Source organism: Esox lucius, chromosome 11 (assembly GCF_011004845.1).
Source record: "Esox lucius isolate fEsoLuc1 chromosome 11, fEsoLuc1.pri, whole genome shotgun sequence".
Taxonomy (NCBI): domain Eukaryota; kingdom Metazoa; phylum Chordata; class Actinopteri; order Esociformes; family Esocidae; genus Esox; species Esox lucius.
In genome coordinates, this window is record NC_047579.1 from 4,737,472 (window position 1) to 4,749,074 (window position 11,603).

General features: G+C 44.1%; 1 protein-coding gene across 4 annotated transcripts in view; it reads left to right on the top strand.

Moving 5' to 3' along the window:
- LOC105028431 (thyroid hormone receptor alpha) overlaps window positions 1–11,603 on the top strand; it is an 82,880-nt gene that overhangs the window by 54,192 nt on the left and 17,085 nt on the right. For 3 of the 4 annotated variants that reach the window (XM_010901179.5, XM_010901180.5, XM_010901181.5), the window contains one exon: window positions 1,507–1,795. In XM_010901179.5, coding sequence (XP_010899481.2) covers window positions 1,740–1,795 — 56 coding nt within the window. In that variant the 5' untranslated portion in view covers window positions 1,507–1,739. Of the gene's footprint in view, window positions 1–1,506; window positions 1,796–9,985; window positions 10,272–11,603 lie in introns of those variants that run through there. The other variant, XM_010901182.5, reaches the window with a different exon arrangement.

Consider the following 11,603-nt stretch of genomic DNA (forward strand, 5'->3'; position numbering starts at 1 on the left):
CATCATCAGATGTGACGTGACGGAGGCTCATTATATCCCATCATCAGATGTGACGTGACGGAGGCTCATTATATCCCATCATCAGATGTGACGTGACAGAGGCTGATTATATCCCATCATCAGATGTGACGTAATGGTGGCTCATTATATCCCATCATCAGATGTGACGTAATGGTGGCTCATTATATCCCATCATCAGATGTGATGTAACGCTGGCTCATTATATCCCATCATCAGATGTGACGTAACGCTGGCTCATTATATCCCATCATAAGATGTGTGTAACGCTGGCTCATTATATCCCATCATCAGATGAGATGTAACGCTGGCTCATTATATCCCATCATCAGATGAGACGTAACGCTGGCTCATTATATCCCATCCTCAGATGTGTGTAACGCTGGCTCATTATATCCCATCATCAGATGTGACGTGACGGAGGCTCATTATATCCCATCATCAGATGTGACGTGACGGAGGCTCATTATATCCCATCATCAGATGTGACGTGACAGAGGCTCATTATATCCCATCATCAGATGTGACGTGACGGAGGCTCATTATATCCCATCATCAGATGTGACGTGACGGAGGCTCATTATATCCCATCATCAGATGTGACGTGACGGAGGCTCATTATATCCCATCATCAGATGTGACGTGACGGAGGCTCATTATATCCCATCATCAGATGTGACGTGACGGAGGCTCATTATATCCCATCATCAGATGTGACGTGACAGAGGCTGATTATATCCCATCATCAGATGTGACGTAATGGTGGCTCATTATATCCCATCATCAGATGTGACGTAATGGTGGCTCATTATATCCCATCATCAGATGTGATGTAACGCTGGCTCATTATATCCCATCATCAGATGTGACGTAACGCTGGCTCATTATATCCCATCATAAGATGTGTGTAACGCTGGCTCATTATATCCCATCATCAGATGAGATGTAACGCTGGCTCATTATATCCCATCATCAGATGAGACGTAACGCTGGCTCATTATATCCCATCCTCAGATGTGTGTAACGCTGGCTCATTATATCCAATCATCAGATGTGACGTAACGCTGGCTCATTATATCCCATCATCAGATGTGACGTAACGCTGGCTCATTATATCCCATCATCAGATGTGAGATAACGCTGGCTTATTATATCCCATCATCAGATGTGACGTAACGCTGGCTCATTATATCCCATCATCAGATGAGATGTAACGCTGGCTCATTATATCCCATCATCAGATGAGACGTAACGCTGGCTCATTATATCCCATCCTCAGATGTGTGTAACGCTGGCTCATTATATCCAATCATCAGATGTGACGTAACGCTGGCTTATTATATCCCATCATCAGATGTGACGTAACGCTGGCTCATTATATCCCATTATCAGATGTGATGTAATAGTGGCTTATTAAACCTGTCTGTTCTGTCTAAAAATGGTAACTAAATTTAAAAAAATCCCATTTCTCCATGTTTGTCCTCACAGAGGTTCCGGTGAGTTCCCTTCTCAGCAGAACATTCAAGGCCTGTACAACCAGGGGGCGGGACTGCCCCACTGATGTTCGACACAGCAGGCTCCGGCAAACCATTTACCACCACCTCAGCCACCTACAAATGGCCGTCGTTTGACGGAGTCACCTGCGAATGCTAAGCAGGATAGCGAGGTTGGGGCCCGCCCTCAGTCTCCCCTCATTGGCAGGCTGGATGGAATCGAGGTGAATGGAGCCCATGTCCAACATCGAGGACCCCAACTCTTCAGAGGGAGACGAGAAACGGTCAGTATGGGTCAGGTTTTACCATATACAGTTAGCTCTGGAAATATTTGGACACTGACACAAGTTTTGTTATTTTGGCTGTTTACCAAAATATATTCAAGTTACAGTTAAATAATGAATAAGTGCAGTCTCTCAGCTTTAATTGGAGGGTATTTGCATCCAAATTGGAGGAAGGGTTTAGGAATCACAGCTCTTTAATATGCAGCATGGTCTTTTTCAAAGGACCTAAAGTAATTGGACAATTGACTCAAAAGCTGTTTCATGGACAGGTATGGACTATTCCTTCATTATTTCTTCATAAATTAAGCAGGTGAAAGGTCTGGAGTTGATTTCAGGTGTGGCATTTGCATTTGGAAGCTGTTGTTGTGAGCCCGCAATATGTGGTCAAAGGAGCTCTTAATGCTAGTGAAACAGGCATCCTTAGGCTGCAAAAAAGGTCCATCAGAGATAGCAGGAACATTAGGACTTGCCAAATCAACAATTTGGTATATTCTGAGAAAAAAAGAACGAACGCACTGGGGAACATTCAAAAGCCTCAAGAATAGAAAGGCCAGATTCAACTCCAAAAAACATCGGCAGCACAGTTCTGGAACAGCATTCTTTGGAGAGATTAAACTAAGATCAACCAATGCCAGGTATGGAGTATGGAGGAACAGCAAGTAAGGCTTCGAATGGCTCATGATCAATCAATCAATCAAATGTATTTATAAAGCCCTTTTTACAACAGCAGTTGTCACAAAATGGAAAAGGAAAGGGACAATACAGGGGAGAGAGGAGGTGTCAGCACAGTGGCAGCTGAAATCGTCAGGTATCGTCTTGATCTGCAACACAACCAGGAGGACTTTGGACAAGGACAGCAACGGGCCCCCCAAACCCGCCAAGCACACATCTTTTTTAATTTTTGACAATGTGTACAATCTTGGCATTGGAATGTCACCCACAATAAATTGACACAAAACAGTCTTTGTCTGAAGCATACCACACAAGGTCAGAAATGAACACCAGCCAAGCACCAAATGCTGGCAGATTTTATGTTTGGCGAGTACATTTCAGAAGGCTCTCCGCAACACTCACGGGTACATTTTGGTACCCAATGTTTCCCTCTTATTGTAATCCGAGCAGCGGTGAGTGGCACTGCTAAGTTGTGATGCGCTGCAAGAACAGAATATTTTTTGATGTACGATTTTACTTTGTTTGGAGTATCAAGCTAGCAAGTGAGGTCAGAGAAAACTCACTTTGTCTGTATATGCGCATATTTGTGTTGAACTGTCAGTTAGTGGCTGTCACATTGATATAAAGCAACAACACAAGGTAAGAAGCTAGCTAGCTAACTGTCACAACTCGATAGCTACAATGGATTAGCGTCATGCAGGTAGCATTAGAGATTCGGCAGCAACAATAAGACCTCCGGTTTTCGTATTTTGCCTTCAAAATTAAAGTCTGCAAGTGTATTGTGTACATTTTCAAAAGAAAAACTACCTTGAGTGTCTAAATATTTCTGGACCAAACTGTAATAGAAAAACAATGTCTCCTAACAATTTAAACATAGACATTTTGGATTAATGCAGGCATTTTCCACACCCTTTCTGTTAAGGCTACATTTTGTAAAAAGTATCCTTTAAGGAGAATATCAATCAATCAATTCAATCAAATGTATTTATAAAGCCCATTTTACATCAGTAGTTGTGACAAAGTGCTTTTGCACAACACCCAGCCTGAAACAGCAGTGTTGAAGGACTGTGGCTAGGAAAAACTTCCTAAAAGGGACCGAAATTCAGGAAGAAACCTAGAGAGGTACCAGGCTCAGAGGGGTGACCAGTCCTCTTCTGGCTGTGCCTGGTGAACATATTAAGAACAATTAATAAATGCATGTGGTCTGTGTCCAGAGTCTGTAAAACCTAATCTAGGTCAGAAGTATGACCAAATTTGGGAGTGGGATACCCTTTGATGTCCCTGTTCATATTGTTAGACAGGTGTGACTTGACTTTATAATGAGGACAAAAATGTCCCCAAACTCTGGTTAAATCAGTACAAACTGCATTGTTGATTAGGGTTCAGGCATTAAGGTTAAGTTAAGTTTAGGTATAAATGTTAGGTTTTAAATTAGGTTGAGATTAAGGCTAGAGTAAGGTTAAGGTGTTTGGGTTAGGATTAGTAGGATTAGTTATGATTTTAAGCGCAATCAAGTTCAAGTGTTCCCATTTCCATAGAAAGTTAATGTGTGTGTGTGTGTGTGTGTTTGAAATCCAACATTATTTTTAAATTCTGCCTCTGGTAATTCTTGCATAACCATGTCACATGTATGTGGAGAGCTAGATAAACATGTATTACCAATTACCATTGTTGTGAAAAAAATATTTCTCATGTACACAAACAGTCGCGCACACACCAAACACTTAAGTGTAGGGATGTGGGGATGTATGAGGACAGGGGTGTAGAGGAGCCCCGCCTCCTTCTGCTGCTGCCTTCCTGACACGGGTGCTCACACGCGCTGACCCCTCCTCCTCATTAAATGTGCAGATGCTGAATTCATCCAGCAAGATTTTGCCCCAAATGAAAAATGAGCACAGACAACTGAAGTCAAATACACTTTAGTTATCCAATCTGTGTATGTGAGTCTAATGGGACTATATGAGGCGGAGGGTTGTGCTTGTCTGTCTATAATACAGAGGAAGAGGACTAAAATAGTGTGTGGTTGTGTGTGTGTGTGTGTGTGTGTGTGTGTGTAGGCAGGCAGGGATTAACAGAACATTGTGCGATTAGATAGAGGGTGTATCGGGGGAGAGAGAGATATGATTGAGAGCAGGGGAGAGAGAAACAGGGATGGGTAAAGATAGTGGGGAGAGAGGGAGGGGATGAGAGACAGAGAGAAAGGGAGGGGATGAGAGACAGAGAGAAAGGGAGGGGATGAGAGACAGAGAGAGAGGGAGGGGATGAGAGGGCAGAGAGAGGGAGGGGATGAGAGGGCAGAGAGAGAGGGAGGGGATGAGAGGGCAGAGAGAGAGGGAGGGGATGAGAGGGCAGAGAGAGAGGGAGGGGATGAGAGGGCAGAGAGAGGGAGGGGATGAGAGGGCAGAGAGAGAGGGAGGGGATGAGAGGGCAGAGAGAGAGGGAGGGGATGAAAGGGCAGAGAGAGAGGGAGGGGATGAGAGACAGAGAGAGAGGGAGGGGATGAGAGGGCAGAGAGAGGGAGGGGATGAGAGGGCAGAGAGAGAGGGAGGGGATGAGAGACAGAGAGAGAGGGAGGTGGTGAGAGGGCAGAGAGAGGGAGGGGATGAGAGGGCAGAGAGAGAGGGAGGGGATGAGAGGGCAGAGAGAGAGGGAGGGGATGAGAGGGCAGAGAGAGAGGGAGGTGGTGAGAGGGCAGAGAGAGAGGGAGGGGATGAGAGGGCAGAGAGAGATGGAGGGGATGAGAGGGCAGAGAGAGAGGGAGGGGATGAGAGGGCAGAGAGAGAGGGAGGGGATGAGAGGGCAGATGGAGCGGCAGCAAAACTGAGGACTATTCGGGACACATCAATATGTGATGCCAGTAGGGGATTGTCTTGTGTGTGCGTGTGCATTTGTGTGTGGGTGTGGGTGAGTGTGTGTGCGCATGTGTGTGTGTGTGTGTGTGTGTGTGTGTGTCTAGTTTGTACAAGGATGCCAGCACAAGCGCACGTGTCAATGTGAACCAGCTCATGCATAGCCTCCTACTCCTCCCACACACCCCTCCCTTTTTGTGATCTGTGAGTCACTCTGCTCTTTGGCCCCACACATAGACACACACACACACGCACACACCTGACACACACTCCCGGGAGCCCTAGGGCAATCAGAGTGACGCTGCTACATTACCATGTATGTGAGGGAGAGCGTGTGCGGGTTAGGATTAGCTCTGAAGAGCAGTGTCTGAACATTCTCATTTGGGGCCCATCACATCAATTCAATTACTGGCTTTAATGTAATAAGCAGTGTATAGAAGGAGGAGGGGTCTGAATACCAATGCATTCCGCAGCCGTTATTAGCCACTCCAAAGATCAATAGAGGATACCAAAGATGATCCTCAAGCTCTTAGAAATTCAAACCTTCAAGTACTAGTAGGTGTTGATTTGACGGCTGTTATCTAACAGTATCTTCATGCATTAATCAATTTGCTCTTGCAGTATAATGTTCAGTCGTATTGTAGTATCACTTTCAGAACCCCATTCATGGAGAGCTACCCTCCTGTAGGTTTCAACTCCAACCCCATTCATGGAGAGCTACCCTCCTGTAGGTTTCAACTCCAACCCCATTTATGGAGAGCTACCCTCCTGTAGGTTTCAACTCCAACCCCATTCATGGAGAGCTACCCTCCTGTAGGTTTCAACTCCAACCCCATTCATGCAGAGCTACCCTCCTGTAGGTTTCAACTCCAACCCCATTCATGCAGAGCTACCCTCCTGTAGGTTTCAACTCCAACCCCATTCATGGAGAGCTACCCTCCTGTAGGTTTCAACTCCAACCCCATTCATGGAGAGCTACCCTCCTGTAGGTTTCAACTCCAACCCCATTCATGGATCACTAACAGTTGAAAACAGATGCAACAGAATTAAGTTGCAAGTGTATATAAACAAAATGTTACATAAAGCAAAATAATGTATTTTTATGCTCCATTCTGTTGCTGCTCACATATTTATTCTGGATGAAAAGGCATACAGTTGCCCAGCTTTAGCAAACCTAATTCAGCTTATCAACAAGCTAATGTTAGAATCAGGACTAAATTAGGGTTAGTGTTCAATCCTATAAACAGTTAGGTGTGCAGAAAGAGGTTTGGAGAACCCTGCTATGTAAGAATATTGGATAATACATTAAGGAGTTAAGTGAATGAAGTTGAATAATAAAATGTCTGTATACCCAACATACCTTCGTTGTCTGTCCTTACACGTCCCGTAAAATGGTATCATGTTTCAATTAGATTCAACCAGTTGTACCTAGTGTAATATGCACTACTTCTCCAGAAATGACTGTCAATTAGATTGAACCAGGTTTCTCTATACATCAACGTTTCCCAGAAGACACATACCGAGTCTTGTCCAGCAACAACAAAGCTATTTATTATTCCCCAGCATTTTTCTGCATGAAGGATGTCCCAGTACTGTGTGTGTTTGTGTGAGTACATGGTGTGTGCACATCTATTGATGCGTGTCTAGCCAAACGGGCTGTGCAACAACTGAAGAAGCGTTTTAATCTGTATTCATGTTAGTTTGCCAGAAACTGCAAACGTTACTAGCACGGTCCTTCCATTCCCTTCAACTGAAACTTCATCTAAATGGATTGAGGAAATATCTGAATACACTGTACTGTCAATGCAGGTGTAAGGGCATCTGTTGAACTGCACTTCAGTTAGCTTAATGATACAGTCACTGCTTTATGGTACCGCTGTGTCACTGCGGCCAGAAGTTCAAGGGCTAGGGGGCCTTGCATGTGTTTACATTTATGCCTGCAGCATAGCACTAATCAGGGTTGGTGCTGGTTGGTCCCTAAACGGAAGACCATATGCTGCTGGAAGTTGTGATATAGGGCCATTAGGGGGCGCTTGTCCCTCTGGTCCAAAGATAAAATCTTGCAGGTCATGTTAAATATGTGGCAAAATCGCTGCAACCCAAAGCTCAACATACATTAACCAATTCAGTCTCAGCATTTCAGTAACTAAATAAAAACAGCGGGTGCATAGTGGAGGTACCACAAACAATTTTATTGAAACATGTAAATGTTTATACATTGTTCAAAAAAGTTAAGGGAACACGTAATCATCACAGTATAACACCAAGTCAGTTAAACTTGAAGGTTATCAATCTGTCCATTTAAGAAGCATAAGCGATGGTGAATCTATGTCACCTGTTTTGGTGCAAATGAAAGTGACTTGTGCACTGGAGAGGTAACAGCAAGACAACCCCCAAAAAGGGAATGGTTTTGCAGGTGGTGGCCACAGATTGTTGCTCTCTCCTTATCCTTCCTGACTGATAATTCTATAGTTATGTGTTTTGCTAGTGTCCTTGTCACTACTAGTAGCATAAGGTGGTACCTGCAGCCCATTCAGGTTGCACAGGTAGTCCAGCTCCTCCAAGATGTCACAGGTTTGCTGTGTCTCCTAGTACAGTCTCAAGAGCATGGAGGAGATACCAGGAGATGGGCAAGAAGAGCTGGACAGGTCTGTAGAAGGGCATCAACCCAGCAGCAAGACCTTTGTGCGAGAAAGAACAGGAGCACTGCCAGAGTCCTAAAAAATGACCTCCAGCAGACTACTGGTGTGCATGTTTCTGGCATATCCTTGGAGGATCGCATAGAGGGTGTGCTTGCCAACGGTAACCTGACTGCTGTTAGGTACCGGAGAGATCAGTAACAAACTGATATTATTTAACTGCAGCTACGGTGCCCACTAGAAAAATGTATTAGACATGGACGCGCAATAGTCTAAAAAGTTTTGTTTAGGAGATCATTTCAATTTGATTAATTGCAGAAACATCTCAATCATTTTGAAAATGTATTGTTTAGCTTAGCCTGAAACACGCCTTTGGGGAATGTCAAAAGTGACTCAAGACATAATGAACAAGTTGAACACACTCAAACGTTCTATGTATGAGTACAATTCATGAACATTATTATTTAGTGAAAACCAGTGTCAAATTGAGTTTTTTTCATTTTGAATATACTTTACTTAATTTGTTTAGCAAAATAGTGTTTTATTTTACTGTGTCTAATAATTTCAGTGATGCCCCGTGGGTGACATCAGTCTTGATAATTGCAAGTTTCAATTAAGTTAGCTTACTATTTGATGGACAGAAAGGCTGGTTCATACACACACACACACAGTGTTGATTGATTAGACAGCTCAGGGACAGATTTAGAAGACCTGACTTAAAGTGGCTCTGCAAAAAGAAACAGCCAACCAGCAGACTATTTACCTGACCTTAATCTAATTAGGCTTCCTGATTAAGGGATACTTCAGGATTTTGGCAGTGCAGTCTTCTATTGTGGATACCATTTTTCTGTCCTTGGGTTTTGTTTTAAGGAGGCTGCTGGCCTTATTGCAGTTCTTAACTGGCGTTGGCACAATCCCTGGATGTTCATTGGAGCTACTGGCTAATGGTAGTTAGAATTGGCTTAATTGGTTACATCCCAAACGTCCCCTTAAATCTAAGGTTTGGTTCATTTATTTTCAACCAACAACAGATTTTCAGCAATTAGTGGAAGGACAAGGCAGTGCTCAAATGTCTTAAACCTTGGGGACACTAAACACACTAAATATCCACAAAAATATAGTAAAGCAAATGCAAGGGATAGAAAATGACATTCTGTTCCCTGATGTGGTTTATATGTCGATCAATCTCTTTTTAAACCTCTCCAAAAATACAGAACAGCTTATTTTTTTGTACTTTGTGGCTTGTCAATATTCATCCCGGCAGAGAACTTAGAGAACTGAGAGTCAAAACACATTGATTTTAATGATCAAGTACAAACTACATTTTATTTCCGCTTTCTACATTCAAAGTCAATCACTGGAATACTTCCCAGATGTTACATAACAATTCCACAGCCTGTTAGCTGTGGGTTCAATTGTGTTTTTCTTATTTCGGTAATCTCAACGATTACATAATGATAATATTGCACACACACACACACACACACACACACACAAAGCCTTGGTGAGTTGGTATTGAAGATCAAGTGTTTCTAATCATTATGAGGGGGTGGGGTCAAGAGATCTGAAGATGGGAAAGATCGATAGACCACACATAACTAGAGAACATGAGGTATCTTCCAAAGCCTAGTGAAATTAGTTGGGAGGTTTCACCAGTAGCATGTGTCATCGGGGGTGTGGTCAACAGATGACGAGAGAGAGAGAGAGAGAGAGAGAGAGAGAGAGAGAGAGAGAGAGAGAGAGAGAGAGAGAGAGAGAGAGAGAGAGAGAGAGAGAGAGAGAGAGAGAGAGAGAGAGAGAGAGAGAGAGAGAGAGAGAGAGAGAGAGAGAGAGAGAGAGAGAGAGAGAGAGAGAGAGAGAGAGAGAGAGAGAGAGAGAGAGAGAGAGAGAGAGAGAGAGAGAGAGAGAGAGAGAGAGAGAGAGAGAGAGAGAGAGAGAGAGAGAGAGAGAGAGAGAGAGAGAGAGAGAGAGAGAGAGAGAGAGAGAGAGAGAGAGAGAGAGAGAGAGAGAGAGAGAGAGAGAGAGAGAGAGAGAGAGAGAGAGAGAGAGAGAGAAGTAAGGAAGCAGCCAGTGTGAGAGAAAGGCAGACACAGTAGAAAGGAAAGCTATGTACTCCCTGCCAGAACAGGAAAGAGAGTGAGGGAGGGAGTGTGAGAGGGAGAGGTGAGTGAGTGAGAGAGAAAGAGAGGGCAGAAGCACCCAGCCAACATCACTGCATCCCAGCCGCCCCAAATACAGTACCGAGCAGAACGCTCTGGAAGGATATACTATAGAGATTACAGCCATGCATATTCTGCAGCCCTACTGCATCAACAGGTTGGAGTGTTTGTGTGACTGGCTGTCTGTCTGTGCGCGTGTCCTCGTCTGTGCATATCGGTAGGCAAAGCGGTTGACCACAGTGGATGTGAAATGTAGTCAAATGCTGTTGACATGTCATTGTCAGGTTGTTTCTTTTAGCTCTGCTGAGTGGAACGTAGAGAGGGTGAGAGTCGAACTAACAGATAGAAGAGGAGAGAGAGGGGATGGATCACGAGCGAAAGGGATGGAAAAGGACCAGAGGCTTGAAAGCAGTAAATGGGCAGGAAAGACAGAGTGAAGGGGTCTGAGAGGAGGTGAAGAAAGGGAGCTTGAGGACGAAGAGAAGGGACAGAGAGAGAGAGACAAAGGATGAACACAGAGGATGAGAGTGGATGGGGAGTGTGGAAGGGGAGAGTTAGAAAATGGGAGAAAGAGGGGACAGAGAGAGAGGGAGGAAGAGCGAAGAGACCGAGAGGGAGTCGGGACAAAGTCACGGGAGAGTGGACGGGGAGGACCGATATAGACGGGACAGACAGACAGACAGAGAGAAATAGGTTACGGAGAGCAGACTGAGAGAGGGTGAGAGAGAAGGGAATTACAGGACTGAGATTCAGTGGCATATCTTACATTGAAGGCAATGTGCGAAGCCAATCAATCAGATCATGGAGTACCTTGACATAACAAAGATAGCCCAGGGACTATCACAATTCGAGGGTCTACTTTACAGCTGTTGATCTGCGACCCTCGTTCATTTCTGAATGAATGTATCACTGGAATTTGGTTGCTTGTTACTCACATGTTTTCCTCAAGTGTGTACATGCCTGTGTGTATGGGCGGATATACGTGGGTAAGTGAATATCCTGACGTGCCCTCACACATTAATCCACATGCAAAAACCCCTTGAGGTTTGCAGAATAGTGTGCCCATGGAGTGATTCTTTATCATATTGACCTGGTGTGTGAACTATAAATCATGGTCCGTGCAGTAGTAGTAGTAGTAGCAGTAGTAGTAGCAGCAGCAGTAGGAGTAGTAGTGGCAGTAGTAGTTGGAGGAGTAGTAGCAGTAGGAGTAGTAGTGGCAGTAGTAGTTGGAGGAGTAGTAGTAGGAGTAAAAATGTGGCCTAACATTTTTATTTCTGGATTATTATTCAAACGTTACTTTACCAAACGTAATATATTTTCAGAATTCGGCTGTCAAAGGTTTATGTGAAATAGTCTGCGTAGTCCCGAGACCAGGTTGGATTTATATAGGCCAACTAATAAATTGGTCGGACTCTAGTACTTAGTGACTAAAATCAATGCTTAAGCGTTCTTTTCAAACATTCACAAGCGCATGCCATTTGCTATTTGA